We start from the raw sequence: 21136 nt of genomic DNA on the forward strand, positions 1-21136 counted from the left end.
AGTTTTTGTTTTTGTTTTTTTTTTAAAACCCGTTTTGTGTTCTTTACAAACTTGATAAACAAAGCTAAGGGAACAATGAATTTTTCCTTATAAAAACCATAAGTATTGTAAAGAGAGGACAACGGTTATAACTTTTTGACCTCCTGTTTTCAACATGTTTTTTAAAAATTGAGAGAAAAAAAAAAAAAAAATTATAAAGAATACATTCTCAACACTATTAAGCCAATATTCAATCATTTTATAGTTTTTGATTATTTTGGTATCATTTTCAAGTTAACAAACTTTTCAAAAAAATAAAAAAAATAAATTAGAAGAAAATCAATAATTTCTTTTTTAGTGAATATAATATATATAAGGGAAGAAAATGGATCAATTTGAATTTTGAAAACCCCAGCTCTAATAAATTCAAAATAAAACTAATAAAATAAATGAGTGGAAAAATACAATAATAATAATAAAAAAGGTCGTGAAAGGTTAGAAAATAAGAAGGGCTTTGGTGTTAGCATAAATAGAGCAAGTGTGAGTAGTGAAAGAGGAGGAAAAAAGACAAAAAGAGAACGGGGAGTAAGCTCAGAAATGTGAAGAAAAGAAAACAAAGAGTCATTTTTAGTTTTTGGTTTTGCTTCCATCTTTGACCCCTCTCCCTAAAGCCAAAAATAAAATAAAATAAAAAATCCTAAAAATCTCTTTTTCCTCTCAGCCGCCGTCTACCACTAGCCAACCAATTTCGACCATAGGCACCTGCGATCAACAGCTCCATCTCCCACCATTTTCCCAGCCTTGAACCACCATAAAAAAAGCTAAACCATTCCCTCATTTGTCATAGACCAACAGACTCTCCGCTAAGCAGCCCCTTTTTCTTTCATCTTTCCCGCGACTACGACCTCTCCTCCATGTCGCGAATCCGTCCCTCTCCTCTTTCCTCACCAACGGCCTCTCCTCTGTCCACCAGTTAGTAATCCAGCATACAAAAAAAAAAGGAAGAAACAAATGAATGAGGGAGAAAGGAGAAAATCGTGACAGCCTCTCCAGTATCTAGCAGCTCCACCACCAATGGCTGACCATTAACACCAACAGCTCCTCCTCCACAACAGAATTGTCGGCTACTTGAAATGAGAAAAACGAAGAGATTGAACTAAATCAGAAGGAAGGGATTGAAAAAAAAAATTAAAACAAATTGAAACTTCCCGTGGTTATATCTTTCATTTTAGGGAGAGTGAAGGCGTACGACCTATGCAGCCATGAATAAGGAAAAGAGCTCTACCCGAAACAGGCCACCACGTGCACTCCAGGTCACCGGAACGTCAACCTCACGCGTTGCTGTCCATGGCCGCGCGTTGCTCCACGTGTCGACACTACCACTCGTGTTACAATAGCTTTAATTCGACTTCAGCCACCCTATAAGGTTGATTTCAAACCTAAATAATTGTTTAACATGTTGAATAATTTTTGTGATAAAAAAATTATTTTATTTGATGATTTTTAATCTATTGAATGATTATAATTACTTGATATGTGTTCTTGAATGGGTGGATTAGATCTGGATTTATTATGTTGGAATATTATTTGTGATTTGCATGATGTTTCAGATTTTATTATGATAAGTTATTATTTGCGTGATGATGATATTGTGAATTGTTTTTGTTTTGATAATGATTGTATTGTATTTATGGTTTTATTATTATCGGTTGATATAGAATAAAAAAACAATGGTTTATACTAAGAAGGTCAATCTAAAAATAATAATAAAATTATTTAAAAAAAAATATATATTTTCCACTCATAAACATTTGTTTATGATTTTATTATCATATATTAACATAAGATTAAAAAATAAATTCTCAACATATTTTATTCTTAAAAGTTAATTTAAAAATAATAATAAGATCAATTTGAAAAAAAAAAATTCTCATAAATATTTGTTTGAGGTTCGTTATTATAGATTGATATAGAATTAAAAACACCAACATGTTTTTATTCTTCAATTTAAAATAACAATAAAATCACTTTAAAAAATATATATTTATTTTCTTCTCATAAATATTCATTTTTGGTTTTGTTATTATAGAATAATATTGGATGAAAAACTTCAAAATAAATTTTATCGTAGAAATTAAAAAAAAATAATAAAAATAAGATCATTTATAAAAAATATTTTTTTAATTATAATTTTCGGTTACACTAACTGACCGAGGATAAATAAACTTTTAGTGGGTTTTATTTTTAAAAGTCAATCAAATCACATTGAAAAAAATATTTTCAAATCATAATTTTGTTTTGTTTTATTTTTTTTAATTTTTTTTTATCATCCATGGGTTTACATATAACAAATAAACTTTCAAGGAGATTAATCCTTAAAAGTTGACCAAAATGATAATAAAATTAGTTGTCAAAATTATATTTTACCCATTTTCAAATAAATAATTATTCAAGTTTTGATAGTGTGTTAAGAGTTTTAATAATCAAAATTAACTATGGATAAATAAATCATCAATGGTTTTATCCTTAAAAGTTGACTAAAAGCATAACAAAATTACATAGTAAAAATATTTTCTACTCATCTTTCAAATAAATAATTATTGAAGTCTTGGTTGGGGATTTTATTTTTTATGATCGACTAAGGCTAAATAAACCAACATTTAGCATTATCTTGAAAAGTTGATTGAAAAGATAAAAAAATTTCTTAATATGAGACTTTATAATAAATATCCATATGAAAAAAAATATTTTTGTGACATGCTAATTATATTGATCTGGAAAAAATAAATATAAGATAAATGAATCATCATTGGATATTACTTTAGAAAATTGCTTAATGGATAATATGAGCAATTAATATGTAATTTTCTATTTCATAATAAAAAAAATACACGTTCAGGTAAACATTAGCATGAAAATACATTAAATACCTCTATGGAACTCCACTCTTTAAAAACCTATTGCATCAAGATTGAATTTTTTTTTTTTTGCCCAAAATGGTAGTCAATAGAACATTTTCTCTCTCTCCCCCTTTTTTTTTTTTTTTTTCCTGACTGATTTCTCGCTCTTGCTTAACATTTGAGTAAAATGTAAACAAAGTAAAGTTTAAGATATAAATATAAAACTCCTAAACAATATGGACTATATACATAAAACTATGAAACTTCAAGGATACAACTATAGTTTTTTTTTTTTCACCTATTGAACAAGAAAAATGAAATGCTTACTTTTTTTTTTTTTTTTATATATAATTAATATGGTCCTTGTTTTTCTAATTTTTTTTCTTGCAACAATAAATTATAATTCTTTTTCATAAAACTAGTGTTTAATTCATAGAAGAAATACTCTTTTGCACATCTGATAAAACAAAATGAAAATGAATTATAATGCATGAATTGATGTAAACATTGCGAAGATTAAATAGCAAGGAAGTAAAGTTTGAGGATAAAAAAAACATTGTAGGATGAATAGTGACATCAATAGTGTACTACGAATGAATTATTGTTTTGTTTTTTGTTTTTTTTTTATATTGAATTCAAAAGAGAAACAAATAACACGAAGTTAAAATGACGCTAAAAGTGACGTTTATCTTATCTATACTTCATGAATTAAGGGTTATTGATACTACATGATATGATATGCTTGTCAAAACCATAATGGTGAATTTATAATTGTAATTTTTAGTTAATTCTAAATAAAGATGATTAAGTAAGTAAACCATTTTGTGTAGTTGACTTATTGGTGCAGTTTATAAGTTAGTTTCTTTTATAAATTATTATCTCATATTCAAATTCAAGAAGATATTACGAGATAAATCAATTTTATTTACATATACGTATGTTTATTATGGAGAAACTTTTAAAAATTTTATTTGAATTGAATAATGTTAAATATACAAGGGCTAAACTATATTTTAGGGGTGAGCAAAAAAACAGAAAAACTGATTAAACCGAGAAAACCAGAAAAAAATAACCGAAAAAAATGAACTGTGAATAAAAACCTATTAAACTGATTAAAATTTTGAAAATATCAATCGGTTTAGTTCGGTTTTGGTTTTATAAACTTAAAACTGAAAAAACCGAACTGAACCCAAACTGAAAAAAAATTTGGCACTACTTAACCCTTCTCTACTGGAAATAGAAGAGATAGAAGTCCTCAAGTGGTTTCAAATCTTAGAGGACATGAAAGGTTTCCAAGGATGCCTCTCGATGTGGTTAAATGCATTGTTTTTTTGACCAAGTGTCCCTAGCCAACTCTAAACAACCAGGGAGTTACAAGGTTTTGATAACAGAGGCTAGTGACTATGTTATCCAGGTCAACAACAAGCCTATTAGGGGTAATTTCATTATTACTACCCTCATATGCATATACAAGTATAGGTACTTGTTTCATTTTCAGGGGTTTGTAAATGACATTCTCTTTTAGAAAAAACTAAGCCTTGCTCAGTTCTATTCCAATGGGTGGATTGTCTTATTTGTTTTTGACAATTTGATGAGGGTCTTGGGGGAGGAACCTATGGTCAAATTGTTCAGGTAGTATTGCACCTTGATCAGTAGTGGTGAAGGGGGACCTTTTATCCCTTGGTTGTTTAATTTTTCCAATAAGCCAAGAGGGCTTATAAAAGATACCTTCAAGGGAAAACCCTTTCAGTTGTACAAGTAGGGAGGAAAATAAGTGATAGTGAAGTTCAAGGGCATAACTAGACCTTAAGACGAGTACATTACCATATAGGGCTGTACCTATTTACAAAGAGCACCATTTGCCAAAGTTAATGATAAATCATTCCTCTACGAGGAGGAAGAGAGGATATGTAATAGAATATATGATATCTATACTGAGTATGAGATTAATTGCATGGCACAAGGGTTTTATGGATCTTCTTGTAATTTTAATTTCACGTGTTATTTTTTTCTCTTGTTATTCATCTTTCGGCATTTTTCATGTGTAGGATCTTTGCCAAGGGCCACCAGATTTGAAGTTAGTGAGTCCATATTATCCATGCTTAGTCATGTGACCACACCTTCACACAATCATGCTTCCTCCTCTAAAGATAACCTACCTTTGATATGTAGGAGAAGGGTTAAAGGAGTAGTTCCCATGGAAGTTGAGGAGACCCCAACAACTATCCCTTCTGTTGAGGAGGTGTGTCAAAAAGTGGCAGGGGGAATTCGTTCTCCCATATCAAGAGGTCCTAAGGTGCCAACCCCAGCTTTGGTTATCCTGGAGGTTTCCTTATGATGAAAGAGAAGGAGAGTCTCGATCGCCTCAAATTATGATGTAGAGGTGAACCCTTAACCAACTAACACTCCTACTTCAACAAGCCATATCAACATTGTAACATCCCATCCTTTCTCATTGTTATAAACTTCATTGAGCCTTAAACTCATGAAAATAAGGTAATTGTTTTTTTTTTATATATTAGTATCATGTTGCAACCTTTATATCATTTATGGCTCCACTATAATTTCAACATAGTTCCTTTTTAATAAATACCATTCCCAAGTCATCGACTCTTGTATACACATTTATATCACCATCCTAACATTGTTCAAATTTTCTAGACCTTAACCAGTCACATCACCAGTCAAGATTAGAATCATCTATCCTTCCCGATTCTCCATTTCACACTTAATATACAATTATGGTTTAAACTATTTTACAATAAGTGACAAAAACAAAATATATGAATGCTATAAACTAAATACATACAATATTAATTTCATAAAAATATGGTAGGTTTAAATATCATATTACAAACCCAATGAAAAAAGTTTAATAATGAAGTTACGAACATTCTTAGTACTTCATTTATATACAAGTTATTCTCAAAATTACATTACAAAGGGTAGTCAACATATATAAAATTACATCATCATCACCTAACTAAAACAAATACAAGGTAAGATCTCTTGTAAACCCTCGGTTATAATTTTTCTAGATTATTAAAATATAAAAAATTTAACCGATAGTAAAACGGGTTAAATTAAATTAAAGAAACCTAAATCACGATAAAAATGATGAAATTAGTGAAATGAAAAGTGAATATAGTATAAATTGTTAGAAAGAAAAATTTATGAGGACAAAATGAATACGTAAGACTAAGAGGAGTCAATGTTCAAATAACAGAAGGTTAGGGGTTTATGTACAAATGATAAAAAAAGATAGGGGTAAAGGTGCAATTAACAAGAAGATAATAGTATAAATACCATTCTATTTTCTCTCTTGTAGTGACTTGTAAGAGCAAGAGAGGGGTTAGGGTTCTTTGATCTTTTCTTCTCATTCTTTGATGAAATCTACACCAAAATGTTAAACTAGAGTGGTTAAAAAGTCAATAAGTGATAAAATATAGATATTTGGGTGGTTTAGAGAGTTTAGAGAGAGGCTGGAGAGAAGACATATTGATGACAGAAACTACAACAACTATAACTCCACTTTCCACCGTTGGATGTGTTATTATCTTCCATGTCTTCTATATTATCACTGGAGGGATCTTCTATACCAGTCTCCGTTTGATAGATATCACGAGATGAAAATGTTTGGGAAAATACACTTTTAGACAATCTCTATTGCTGACCATTTTTGCCCTTGTCCACTATTGGATCAGGATATAAGTTGGATATATTGTTCGTCCTTATGCTATCTAGATTTGGAATGGTGGAGAACAGAAACAAACAATCCAAACAGAAGTTATGCTTCTTACACAATTGGTTTGCAAGTTTTAGGTCAATTTGGTTAAACCTAATTTTCTGGAAATTTCATCATTGGATGAAGTTGATATTTATATATGTTATAACTATAATAATTAATTACAACTTTACCATATGGATTGTCTGGAATATTATTCCTTTTGTGTTTATGATTGTTTGAAACTGTTGCCAAAATTAGTTTTGTGTGAACTGAAACAACCTTAAAATTATAAGGAAATGGAGCATTAGAGAGATTTAAGTTTTAGGAGACTTTGGGGTTGCTGTGACAGACTTGAAAGTTTATGTTTAGAGGGGGGGGGGCTAAATACATCTCCAAAATTAAAAAAAAAAAACAGGGGCTAGAAAGACAACCTTAAGTATAAAGTTGTTAGGGATCAAAAGTGTCTCCAAGAAACTAAAGCAAGGTTGTTATGATAACCCTACTAATAAGTGTTAAGGGGCTGATTTGGACAACCTTAAGAACAAAAAATAATAGAAAATTAGAATCCTATATAAAGTGATTACAGTGAGGTAAGTTTGGGTTAAGAAATTAGCTTAGAAAAGTCTACACGGTTCGGGTTAACAAGTGACTATGTAAACGTGAAATAATGATCTAATTTAGATATGAAAATCTTGCATGAAATTATATAATGATGCTTGCTAGTTGATAAGAAAAAGAAATGAAAAAAGAAATGAATAATATTAAATGATGGTCTTGTATGGAGTAGGAGAGGCATTGACTGCGGGACCTCAAGCTAGCAGAAACATGACCATTGATAGGAATAGGTAGGTGTTTACCACCTCATATCTTTATATTTTAAAGAGTTTAATACATTCTGAAATTTTATTTGTTTATGTTGTATGTTGATATATGATAGTAAAGGATGAGAAATTTAAGAGTAGAAACATGATTAAACATGACGATTGGTGTCATGAGTGTTGTTAGGAAAAAAATTCTATAAGGTTATTATGCTTGTTATCCTAATTTCTAAAGACAGCTTGGAATGATATAAAAGCCGACCACATGAGTGGGGGCAAGGAAAGTTAGTCAACCATATAAAGAGCAAAGAGGAAATGGGGAAAATTGTGGTTTTTCTTATTGAATTTATTATAATAGGCTGTTTTTGATATGAATGTGTGTGTGAATTGAATGAAATTAGCATGAAAGGAAAGAGGAAACTCTTGGTTCTTCACAGCCATGCTTTCGGCCAATTATGCATCAAAGGGGGAGGATGTTTAATTTGACATATTTAGCTTGATGACGTGTGTTTAATTGTGTTGAAATGAGGAAAAATGATGAAATGGCAAGGACTGTGTTTAGAAGAACATTGTTCAGAAAGTTAGTAAAATCAATAAAAATGTTATATTTTGATGTTAAAAGGGAAGATTGAAATAAATAAAATAAATAGGCTCTTAAAAATATATTTTTGACACTCTTATATGGTATGTGATATGGCTAGGGTTTGAGAAAAAGGAGGGAAAGTTGAATTGTGGATGTTGTGTGTAAATGGAAAGGTTGATGAATCGACTAACATATATTTAGTTTTTGTTAGGGTCCCGGATAAGGGGATCGCTATGCATCAATGCCTACCAGGTGATGATGATGCTAGTGAGATTGGTATTGGTATTGGCATTGGTTAGGCGGAAATAATTGTGGTTGATCTTATAGAATCTTGAATGTAAGTTGAAAATAAAAGATGAAATGATTTTAGTAGTTAAATGAGAAAGAGTTCCAATGGAATAAAAAAGAGAGAAATGGATAGAATATGAATACTAGAGGTGATGGACATCTTAGATAGGTTCCTCACCTTTCCGTTTGATATAAATGCATTTACTGACTCCAATTACCAACGCTATCTAACTATTACTGCGCATATGGCCTTCCATGTATGAGAAATCCTTAAGTCTTTTCATTCTTCTAATGTATTATGTAGTTTTAAAGATGTGAATTTTTTTCCTTTTTATTGTTTAGACCTTCATGATATGTGCCTATTCGAAAAGCAGATGGGCTGAGAAAATAAAGGCTTAAAGTTCCTAATTGAGGGTAGAGACATTAAAGAAGTCTTTACAAGAGTTTTATGCTAAGTCTAGGGAGTCTGTTTTTCTAACAGAGGCCATAAGGGATAGGCTCTTCATGTCCATATCTAACTTGTATTTCTTTAACCTTTCAAGGGGAAAACAAGTAGACTTCAATGAGTCCTTCCCTAATGGCCAAGTTCCTGACTTTGAGGACATCTTCCCCACTAGGACCGCCTCAGTAAAGGAAAGGGTTTATATTGCCTAGTAGCTTGGGATGGATATGTGATCTTCCCTTTTGTTTGTTTTATTTGTAAGGAATATTTTGGCTTTCAAGCCTTGAATTTAGCCATGAGGCCTTTGGATATATTTTTTATTTGTTTTGAATTAATATATTTTCCAAGTCTTTTAAATTGTTATATTTTTTAAGTTTTTTGGTAGGACTTTTCAAGCAACCAGTATAGGTCCAATGCCTATACCTAAAAATTAAGGAAGAAGTTCTTATGTAACCAATATGGGTGCAACGCCTGTATTTAAAAAATAAAAACTAGTATAGATCTAATGCCCATACTTACATAATAAGTTGTAAGGGTCCAATGCCTATACTTAAAAAACACTTTTGAAAGGGAATTACAAATGAGTTTTAGTTTTGTAGGGGTCATACACGCATACTTGAAACATATTCAGCGTTCATACTTAGAAGAGATTTGTAATTGCAAACTTCTTATGTTTAACAACCATATTATATTGGCGAGGTTAACGGTGTAATTGTCTGGCTTTGGCTATGTAATGTTGTTGTTGCCCTTTTTTTTTTTTTTTTTTTTTTTTTTTTAAGACAGAGAGGAACTTTTAGTGGTAGGTGCACTTATGAGTCCTTTAGTCTTGCTAGCCATGATATGGAATCGCGTCTTTAGATGGATATCACATACCAATCTCTTTAGAGAATTGAGGGATGATTTTCCTTAGAGAGACCACACATCAATCCCTTTGGAGAAATAAAGAACAATTGCCTTTTGAAAGACCACATACCAATCCCTTTAGAGAAATAACAGGAAAAATATAGAAAAAGAGATGAGATATTCATAAATGAAAATATACATTTTTATTCACCATGGTACAATTTTAAGTGGTTTGAATGTTAGGTGTGAAGGGGATTTTCCCCTTTCATTTTTTGTAAATAATAGGTATTTACCTTGACTACTCTTATGACTTTGAAAGCACCATCCTATTTTGGGACTAGCTTGCCCTTACTTTCTCAATTGCCTATAGCTTCTAATCTCCTTAGGACCAAATCTCCAAATTTAAATCTTTTATTCTTCACTTTAACATTGTGATATCGAGTAGTTTTGAGATAATAGGCTTTATTTCTAACTGCAGCAGTCAGGTGAGATTCTTCTAAGAAGTCGAGATTTGTCCTAAGACCTTGTTCATTGCTTTTTGAGGTATAATGAACCATCCGGTGGCTTGGACATCCAATCTCAATAGGGATTATGGCTTTAGTTCCATATGTAAGGAGAAAAGGAGTTTCACTAGTGGACATCTTCTAAGTTGTTATGTAAACCCATAAGATTTAATTCAACAACTTTGTTCATTTTGACTTGGCTTCTTTTATCTTTTTCTTGAGTCTATTAAGAAAGACTTTGTTAGTCAATTTAGCTTGACCATTGGTCTAAAAATATGATACAAAGAACAAATGATGATCAGTATGAAGCCTTTGACAATGCTCTCTCATATTGTGGTTATCAAACTACATTCCATTATTTGTAATTAAGACTTTGGGGAGCCCAAATTGGCATATGATATTCTTTTAGATGAATGAAAACACGTTGTTAATGGTTATCTCTGTTAAGGCCTCTGTCGCACCCTCGAGGCAAAGCACAGCGTCGCGGCGACCATCGATTGATTTCGGGTTTTTCTTTTGTGTTGTGTAAAGGAGTCACCACCTAGTATTATGGTCACTAGAAAACCTAACTGGTCTCTTAGAGATTCTAAGGCAAGGGACTGGTCGCATAAAAGGAGGTATTAACCCCCCTAGTACGCCCTACCTAAGATAAGTTGCTTGGTGTTTGGTTTGCCTTATAATTGCTATAGTGTTGGTGTTTTCTAATCCCATCAGTTTTCCTAGGATACGTTTTGCTATGATGAACAAACTTGGACTGAAAGTCTAAAAAGAAAGAACCCTCGGTCAATGTGAATCACACCCTTAGATATGTCTACAAAGTACCAAGGAGAACCAATGTAGATCTCTTGAAATTGTGTTTGATTCAGACTAAATTTATTAAGACAGAAATCGAAGGAGATTCCATGTGCTTTAAAAGCTCATTTCCCCCTTAGTATTTTAAGAGTTTGCGCCTCGTAAATTGCAAGGAGGAGGGAAAAAAATTTATAAATCTAAGGAAATTCAGGGCGCTTTAAAAACTTATTTTTACCTTAGTATTTCATACTTTCACGGCTCATAAACCATGGAGTAAAAAATTAAAATGTCCTCAATTATAATCAAGGCTTCTTTCAAGGATGTGTGATGACTTATTATTTCTAGAAAATTATTTTGGATATTTACCACTTAAGGTTTTTTTTATCCAAATATTAATAGTGAATAATAACAAATTATTCCCAATAATATTTTGGATATTTATCTCTTTGGGATTTTCTTTATCCAAACATTAATGGTGAATGATAGATGAATTCCCCCCAAAATAAGATTTTTGTATTTTTTGGAATATTAGCCAACACCCTTTGGAGTTTTATAAACATGTTGTAAAATCCAGAAATGTAAAAAAATAATTTTTGTTGTGTTTAAGAAATCCATGCGAAAACATATTTTCAAAACTTCAAATATTTTTGTGTGTGTGTGTGTGTGTGTGTGTGTGTGTGTGTATATATATTAATGCTCAAAACATGTTAGGGTATTAGCCGTATGCAACATGCCAAAAAAAACATTTTATGTATTCTGTCTAAATAACAAGCATCGCAATTAAACATAAACATTACAATAAAAAGTAGCAAGCCATCATATATATATATTGTAAGATTTACAAAAAAAAAAAAAAAAAAAAAAAAACTTAAAACAACTCATAAAAAACCGTTCAAAAGCCAACTAACTTAAAATCCTATAACTGGAAAATGGAATACATTTGTATGCGCAGAGGGGAGCCAAGGTTCTGACACCAAAGTTTGAGCTAAAAAAAAAACCTGATGAATAGCCATACTAATTTCATGCGAAAGGAGAAGAACTTGGGCAGCATGCCTCTATTCCCCGCATGTTAAAGACTAAGACTAAAGAAATAAATGGCAGGTACCTCATTTTAAAGAAAACAGAAACAAGTTCTTGAAAAGAATGAATAGCAAACCCCAAATATACATACGGCAAAGAAGAAAAAAAATTGAGGTTCATACCTGCTGATATGGCCTGTTTTAAATGTAAAAGATGATGTGCAAGCCGATGGACACAGCTTTTGCCTTTTCGCCTTAAGCATCCACTAGGCAGCAACCTTCTGATTCTTTTCTCTTCACTCTTCCAGGACCGCCACCTCCAAGTGGACTTATGAGAGAAAAATCAATATGTTTCTGGGAGTCAAACCTGTTCATCTTGTGGAGAAGGGCTTCACCTTCGAAAATTCGGTGTTGGTTCTTCTCATCCAGGGTGAGAAGCATTCCTGCAGCATTACGGATGCGGCTCAGGGACACCGTGTCCTCAAGAGAGCAGAGTGAGCGGAGACTAGAAAGGGCAAAAGGTTTGTGTTGATGAGAGGGAGAGGGGACCATGTACGGCCAGAGAGAGAGATCTCTGTTTTCTTTTTAAAATCAGGGGGGTGGCTGCTTCGTTTTTAAAAAGATGAGATCGAGGGGGGAAGGGCTACGAATTCTTTGCTAGAGAGGATAGGTTTAGGTTTTTCCTTTTTCTGCTCTAAAATCCGCCCTTTTAATAGCGAAGCTCCCCTCTCTCTCGTTTCTGCCGGTCCTCCTTTGACAAAACGAATCCCTACCTTTTAGTAGCAGAAACTCTACTTTATTTGCTACAGAATTCCCCATTTCTTCTCCTTTTTTTCTTTTTTCTTTCTTTCCTTTTTCCTCTCAGTCAAAGCTTTCACCATAATCCAAGGATCCAAGAAACTCCCCCCTCCCGTATATGGCTAGAGGTTCACTTAAATAGAAATCTCTACCCATGCTATTCAAAAAAATATTTTAGTAATTACTGCAAAATTATTTTCTATAACCAACACCAACAATTCCCATATCTATGATCTTTTATATTGCATTAATTATTTTCTTAACATATATGATTCAATAATTATCTCCTTAACATATTGTTTCCTTAATATTAGCCTTGATGCTCCATGTTAAGACCACATGTTCTCTCTTTATTTTTGTAAAGCCAACTAATTATGATGTTTTCTGATGCAGTCCCTGTTCTCAATTAACTTTCAAAATTTTAAAATTGGCCTTTAATTAACCAGGTAAATCCTTGAAATATTAAATCGGGTCCCTTGAATAAAGACCGGCAAACTCAAGTCAGGATCCTTCTCGTGGCAGGATTCTCTGCTTTCATTCTATATATTCAAACAGAAATATCTTGAGCTTCGGGTATCAAAATTAGATGATTCAAAAACCCAAATTCATCTACGCTTACATGTCTATAACTTTCATGAATGATCCAAAGTTAGATAAAATCATTTTGAAGAACAGAATTATAACCAAACTCGGCTGGAAACCTTCTCGCAGTAGGATTCTATGCTTTTACGCTATATTTCAAACATGAATATCTTGAGCTTCTGATATCGAAATCAAACAATTAAAAAGCCCAAATTCATTTACGTGTCCCGGACTTCAACTTTGATGAAGGATTTGAAGTGAGATAAAATCGTTTTAGATAATAAAATCTAGCAGGAATCTGGTTGGTCAAAAAGGTTTTCTTGATCTAACAATGCCGAGCATCCAAATCTGACTGAGAGTCTGCCTTAAGAACAGTGACCCCTAGGACCCAATAAAGGTGTAGGTCAATTTTTCAACATGTCATGAGTGAAAAAATATACCTAGAATGGTAAGATAACATATGAAACCAAGTCAGAATCAGTGCTTAAGTTGGAACAAAAAAATTACGACAACATCATAATCAATTTTTTTTATAAAAAAATACAAATTCTAAGGGATTTATATAAAGACTCCTTATCAGCCTAAGAAACTTGATGCTTTTGGCAGCAAAGGGGGAGGATAAAAAAGAGTAGAAAACAGCTCAAACAGGGTTCAAAAAAATATTTCTTTCTCCCTCTGCTTTTGTCAATTTTCCAGCAAACATGAGCTATACTCTTGCACTTGGTTCAAAAGAGGTATACACCATCTCCAGCACGTGAGATCCAAAAATAAGTAACAACAGCCTCTACTTCAACCCATTTAGTAAAATAATAAATAACCATTAGGACAAACTGTCTTTTACTCGTGGCCTTAGGGAATAGACCTAAGATATCCATCCCCTATTATGCAAAAGACCAGGGGGAGGTTATGATGGTCATTTCTGTAGATGGTTGATAGGAGACTAAGGTAAACATCTAACATTGATCACATTTCTTCACTAAGTCCGTGGCATCTTGGAGTATATTTAGCTAATAAAAACCTACTCGTTTGGCTTGAGTAGCGAGGGATCTAGAACCTGTATGTAGGCAATATATACCTTTATGTATTTATTTCAAAACATAGGTGCTTTCTTTTAGAAATAAGCACTTTAGTAGTGGAGTTAAGATAGATCATCGATACAAGACGTTATCAATTATACAATACCTCATTGCTTGCCAAGTTAAATGAATGATTTCATTTATGTTTGAGGGTAACTCCTCATTAAGCAAATAATGCATAATTAGGGTTCTCCAATCTTCCTTAATGCTAATGAGAAGAGCTACTAACTCTTTTTCACCTATACTTGGTTTCTTCAAAACTTCCACCTAGACATTTGTATTCAAAACTTCAACCTAGAAATTTGTAGGGAGGTCGATAGGATTTGAACTAGTCAACTTTGACAAGAGGTCTTCGCAATGATTGTCTTCCATTGGAATGTAAGTAATTGAAATATTTTTATCTTTAACTTTGAAATATGGTTAAACTTTATAAAGATACTATTGTATGGTTGGCTCTCTAGCTTCATACCCTCTTTGGCATTGGCCAACCACCAATTGTGAGTCATTATTCATAGTTGGGAACTCAAAACAGACTCCATATTCAATTACTTGTTCTTCAAGACTGACAAGCATAATTTTGGCTCCACTTTCATTGATATTAAAAAGGCCATCAGCATACACTTTTCAAGTAGGGATTATCAGAGGGTGTTCTACTAGGGCTTCTAATTTAGCAGAAGAAGTTGTTGTTAAAGGTGAGGATTCAAATGTCTCAATAAGACTTTTAAAAGAACATTCAACAATAAAGTTTATCAAGGCTTGATCCTTTATAACTTGTCGGGGTTTGTACTGAAAGCCAAACTCTTCTAATTCAATAAACCATTTAATTAGGTGCCTAGACATCTCTAACATATGGAGCATATGACGCAGAGGTTGATCTGTTAAAACTATGACTTAGTGAGCTTGTAAGTATAGTTTTAACTTTCAAGAGGTGCTTACCAGAGCAAGGGCCACTTTATCCACTTTTAGATATCTTGTTTTAGCATTATAAAGAGTGAGGCTAGAGTAGTAAACTAGATGTTATGTTCCTTCATCCCTTTTTACCAAAACAAAGCTTACAACTGTATTTGCCACCCCTGGGTAAAGAAAGAGGTTTTCATTCTTCTTTGGTTGGGAAAAGATCTTGAGAGAGGAAAGATAAATTTTGAGCTCCTTAAAATCTTTATGTTAATATGAAGTCCACTTAAAATTAGTTATGTTTCTCAATGTCTTGAAGAATAATAGGGTATGCTCCCCTAAACAAGTAATGAATCGATTAAGAGTAACCAATTTCCCTGTAAGATGTTGAACTTCCTTCTTAGATCGATGAGTCATGCTTAATATGGCTTGAATCTTTTTTGGATTAGGCACAATTCCCTTGTTGCTTAATAGAAAACCCATAAATGTTTCTCCTTTGATGGCAAAGACACATTTGGAAGGACCAAGTTTCATCTGGTGATGACTCAACATAAAAAAGACCTTTTCTAGGTCCTCTTCACTAACGTGTGATCAATATATCCCTCCATAATCCCCCCAAGTTGATTCTTAAATATTTTATTCACCATCTGTTGGTAAGTAGCTCCAGCATTTTTTAACCCAAAAGGCATAACTCTATAACAAAATGCCCTACTTCTGTAATATAGCTAGCATTCAGGAGCTTATCCACCTCTTGTGTTATTTCTTTATGTCTTTCAACCCTAAAATTCCTTTTTTTTTCCTGGCAAACTAGATGAATAGTTGGATCCACTTTCAACTGATGAGTTACAATTTAAGGACTGATTCCCAGCACATTAGAAATGCCTATTGCAAAATTGAACTTCGGATATGAAAGAGCTCTATCAATGATTGTTATTATATTGGTGTTAGGGTAAAACCCACTTTTGTTGTCGGTTGCTTATTTTCTCCTAGTGAGGCATCCCTCAATTCTTCTATAGCCTCAATTCTAACGTCCACTCTTTCCTTTAAGGACCATTGCTGGTCCAATACCAGGGGTTATTTTTTCCATTCAGACAAGTAGAGGAGAATTTTCTCGAGGTCTATCCAAGATGAAAAATATCTATTAGACATTATTAATGAGAAACAAATATTCCTTACATGTCATTAATAAGATGAGAAATATGGTAAGCCCTTTAAGAGATCTTTTATACATCTATAAATATAGGGAGATGATTATTCCTAATATAAATAGTTTATGTAAATAATCTGAAGATAGAATCTTATGGTTTTAACATGGATCTCTAAGTCCAACTAGGTCTGTTGTGTAGCCACACATAGAAAACATAGACCTGACAACTCATTAAACACCTGATGGCTGAACCCCAAGTATATTGAGCCTGCTTTCTTGTTGGAGCAATAGTGACTTGGGCTTAGCTAATGACTAAGAATCTAAACATATTAGATCTAACATCTTATCAAACAAACAATAATTTGAACTTAACTCATGGCTAAACCCAAACATGTTAGGTTTAGTTTGGATTAACACTCAATTTATTGATATAGAGTCTAACACAAAAATATTAAATAGAAAATACATACTCATCACAATACAATATCACCATCTCATTGTTGATCTGCAATCCAATGATGAGAGTCCTGAGCTAAAGAAGTTGCTTGGGCTATGTGAAAGTAATCAACGTGAAAGGTGAAATGAGCTTTGAATACTCAAAGTGATGCCTCGAGGAATGTCGCAAATTTAAAGTAGATTCTAGTACCGTAGTAACTTTTTGTTACTTCTAGTTTAACACTGAGGACAAATATATATATTGGTAATTGCTTTTTAGCTTTATGCATATGAATTACAAGTGTGCTTGGCATGCCTACTTCAATATACAGAACGGCTTCAAGACGCCAAAAGCAATATTGGGTCTAACATCATGATGGAAATTATCACTGTTCTCCTCCTCTGCTTTCACAAGAAGTGAAGAAATTAAAATAAAAAAGAAAACATAAAAGAAAATGATATTTATTGGTATACATGTATACATGATTATGACCAGAAATGTAAACACTAAACGCCATTAAATATTTTTTGCCCTGGCGATAGGATATTCTTTGGATCATATTGCGCTTTCCTCTCTCGAAAGGTTGTCCATTTTGAGCCAAAATGCTTAATCCATTCTTCTATGGTTGTGTAATCAGCAAGATATTTCACAATCTTGATACCAGCTTCTTCACAAAATTTAATAACTGCTTTATTTTGATCGTCGTAGACCTGCCAATTATCAATCCCACTTGTATGCAGAAACGATGCTGTATAAAAGATATCTTCATCTGGTATAACTGCAGACAACTCAGCATCCCATCTGAAATTTTAAGGAAAACTTCTATTATTGTTGAAGTAATACACACACACACACACACACACACACACACACACACAGGGAACTTACTTGTGTCGGTTCAAAGGGTAAAAGAGGACAGGTCCTGTGGTGATGTTTCTTTTAAGAACAATATCTCTCAAGACACCTACATTGAAATCTGAAATTCGAGATTGGGGAATAAATAGATTTTGCCATGGATGTGTCTGTGATTCATTCTCAACATTTGGGACTCTCGTCAAAAATTCTTGATAGGAGACAAATTTTGCATCAATGAAACCAGGAACATGGGCAAAGTCTTTGAATACTTGTTGTAAATCCTATAAGAAAACAATGGCCAGATTCGTTATTAAACTAATGTATGTAAGAGAATCGATAGTGACTACTAACTTATTCATTTTTTTTTTTGAAAAGTATGTTCACAGCAAGAAAATACATATTTTTAACTTGAACTACATGATGTCAACTGTTCTAGTTTATATAATATTCGTTGCATAAAATAGAATATAGATTAGACTGAAAACTTGTCAGTTCGTTTTAAGAATATGTTGAGTTACATCAACATCTTTTGGAATATCATGACATTACAGACATCTTTCAAATGTGAAAAAGTTTTTGTCAAACTTTCGAGAGATCATGTAATTAACCTTATAAAATATATATACTAAATAGATAGTGATATATAATTATTAATATGACGATGAACTTGATATTACCTGGTCTATTTCACTCTCTATATCTTCTATGAAGTGGTACTTGGTAAGCTCAAGACAGTAGAGGATACCATATGTTTTAACCAAGGACATAATTTGAGGGAGCTGAGTTGGATGAAAAAAGGAGGTTATCCACTCAGTTGGAGTGCCATTATCGAACATAAGTAAACCTTCCAAATAATTGGCTACATCTCTTTGGCCACCCCTAACTATTCTTTCTTGGTCTCTGATAAAATCAGAGAAATTACTGTAAAATGCTCGAGACCACCTAACCTGCAATTGAAAATCCCCATATGTCAGAACAATGTACATATTAACATTTTGTTAAAAAGGCTGTACAAATTGTTGGAGCTAATTAATAGTTTATTCATATATTTAAGATTTGATCGAAATATTCAAATTGTTGGAAACTTTTTAAATTCAGCATGCCTGTCTCTTTCTTTCTTTGAGTTTAGCACCATTATTACGCATATAACCAGATGTCAAAACATTCATTCATGCTTAATTGAAGAAATGTTAATGCGAGAGAGAGCGAAGCACAACTCCCTAGCTCTGTATAATTACTTTTGTTGGTGCCGGCCTTAAAGCAATCCTTGCTCTAGTTATAATCCCAAATTGGCCTAAACCTCCCAGAACAGAGTCAAATAGATCTGAATTATTTCTTTTAGAGCAGGTCACAAGCTCCCCTTTTCCTGAATCAAGAAAAAACACAATGCTATCAAGTAAACCCACTTTTCTTTTCTTCTTTTGAGGCCTATTTCTTACTGAAAAAACAAAGTGAAAATATACACAAGGGAAACATACCAGTTATAACATCTAGTTCATAAACATTGCTAATCTGAGGGCCATGCAGAAATGTTTGCCCACTGATTCCAGCATTAGAAAGCGTACCACCAACACTTAGGTACAAAAAGTCGGTCCACGACACCGGTGAAAGTCCTTGTGCTGCAGTGGTGTGTAACACGTCAATCCATAATTGCTCACCTCCAACATCAGCGAATAAATGGTTTTTAGAAACCCTAATTTTGATCCCAGTTTTATTTTCTCTCAAACTTTTCATATCCACTACTACCCCATCACGAGCCATGTCCTGTCCATCAACAGAATGGCCATTTCCCCTAACAGATATACCAAAAGGAATGGGACAATTGTATGAGGATTTTACTAGTCTTTGAATATCTTCAATGGACGATGGATAAAGAACAGCAGCTGGCTTGCTATGGACTATGTTACCGTAATCAGTAGATGCTGAATCTATGGCTGCTGGATCAACATGAAGCTTGGCTGCCAGTTCAGGTGGTAGTGGGCATGTCAAAGCATTTGATTTTCCCATGGTGCACACAAAATATGTTACTAGCAACACAACTATGAGATGGATTGGAGTTGAAGGACTTTTCGCCATAATTTGTTTTTTTTGGAAGAAAATGAAGAAAATGAAAGGAGGATAAGGCTCGAGGATGGTGGTGATTAGTGAAGACGAAAGGAGGGGTGTGCGTGTGCATTTATAGCTGGCCATTGTTGGTTTTGCTTAATTGACAAATCTATGAAACATCCTAAGTTCCATAGGCATGCCGTAGTATTTTGATTTTGTAGATTTGTCTAAATAATTAATAAACTTACAAGGTCAACAACCTCGTAGTGGTTTCTTTACGTCTCTCGGGGGATGGATTGACTTTTCTGTTAACAAATTTTATTTTGTTGGCGGAAGAGGCCGGCGGGGGAAAGGGTCGGATGAGTTGACTTGGAATGGAAATTTATTTTATTCTTTTATTAGATGATAGGAGGTATTCTTGGATCAAATTTCTTCACCAGGACCTTAAGAGCGTATGTACTTTCATGATATCGATACGGCGTATTTTTAGAAGATTTGAATAAATTTTTCAAAATGTTTATATATATATATATATATATATAAATTTCAACCTTAATTTTTTTTTTAAAAAGGAACAAACCTCTTTGATTAGCAAGCAGATAATCATCCCTTGGATCATTTTGAGGTGCGTAGTCCTATCTATTTGCTATACACATATATGATGAAAACTATTTAGGATTTTTCATTTGACAACTCCAAGTCTTTGAGTTGAATCAATAATTAAGCTATAGTCTTTTTAATCAAGTAGTTCTTACTATAATTGCTCTTAATTTCTTTTAATTTAATCTTAATTAAGGTCTTGTTAGTTTTTACATTTTAAAAGTGTTTTTTAAAAAATTAATTTTTTTTAAATTAATTTTTTTGATGTTTTTAAATTATTTTAATGCATTAACATCAAAAATAATTTTTAAAAAATTAAAAAATATTTTAATATATTTTTAAATAAAAAATATTTTAAAAATCATCTACTATTATATTATCGAACGCCCTTCCACGCTAGCACAAGGTCAGTATGTTTGGACACCTTAGCCTTACAATTTATCAAGTCCTTGTTTGGCTAGTTTTTTCAGCTTCTTCTACCGAATAGCTTGCACGCTACCCAAAGGTGTGTATTTTCAAAGTTGCATACGGATCGCCTGCATGGAAGAAGACATGACTTCCAAAAATTAACCCTTTCCAAGTCTTTTGGTCCGGTTTTTTAATCTAACTCTTTTAAATCCATATATATACCAATAAAATCATATTTTTATTTCATATTATATATGTATATGTATATGTATATCCATAGATATACGACTGAGATTTAAGATATTTTCATAAATATAATTAATTAGATAAAGATATACCATGAGAAACAAAAAATGAGACTCAAATGAGTTAAAAATGATCTTTTTTTCCCTTACCATTT

The 21136-nt window shown here is 32.7% G+C and overlaps 1 protein-coding gene and 1 long non-coding RNA gene across 2 annotated transcripts; one reads left to right on the top strand and one right to left on the bottom strand.

Annotated features, from left to right (window-relative positions):
* The first annotated feature begins 539 nt into the window (after positions 1-539).
* LOC118045581 (uncharacterized) lies at positions 540-5422 on the top strand. The gene is made up of 3 exons (XR_004687012.2): positions 540-1405; positions 4928-4960; positions 5052-5422. It is a non-coding gene; the product is annotated as an uncharacterized lncRNA (long non-coding RNA).
* An 11616-nt stretch (positions 5423-17038) lies between these two features.
* Positions 17039-19810, bottom strand: LOC118045583 (cytokinin dehydrogenase 3). Its single transcript, XM_035054248.2, has 5 exons — positions 19161-19810; positions 18921-19048; positions 18360-18629; positions 17716-17963; positions 17039-17628 (listed from the first exon to the last, which is right to left on the bottom strand). The coding sequence occupies exons 1-5, from the start codon at positions 19756-19758 to the stop codon at positions 17334-17336; spliced, it is 1539 nt and encodes a 512-aa protein (XP_034910139.1). The 5' UTR covers positions 19759-19810; the 3' UTR covers positions 17039-17333.
* Between the last annotated feature and the right edge of the window lie 1326 nt (positions 19811-21136).

The sequence above is a fragment of the Populus alba genome, chromosome 7 (genome assembly GCF_005239225.2).
Source record: "Populus alba chromosome 7, ASM523922v2, whole genome shotgun sequence".
Taxonomy (NCBI): domain Eukaryota; kingdom Viridiplantae; phylum Streptophyta; class Magnoliopsida; order Malpighiales; family Salicaceae; genus Populus; species Populus alba.

Excerpts from the sequence above, each read along its gene's own strand:
- LOC118045583 (XM_035054248.2), bottom strand. The coding sequence starts at position 19,758 with ATGGCGAAAAGTCCTTCAACTCCAATCCATCTCATAGTTGTGTTGCTA. Across the intron at positions 18,630-18,920 it reads TAAGGCCGGCACCAACAAAA|GTTAGGTGGTCTCGAGCATT; the intron begins GTAATTATACAG and ends TTTCAATTGCAG. Across the intron at positions 17,964-18,359 it reads TAGAGAGTGAAATAGACCAG|GATTTACAACAAGTATTCAA; the intron begins GTAATATCAAGT and ends GTTTTCTTATAG.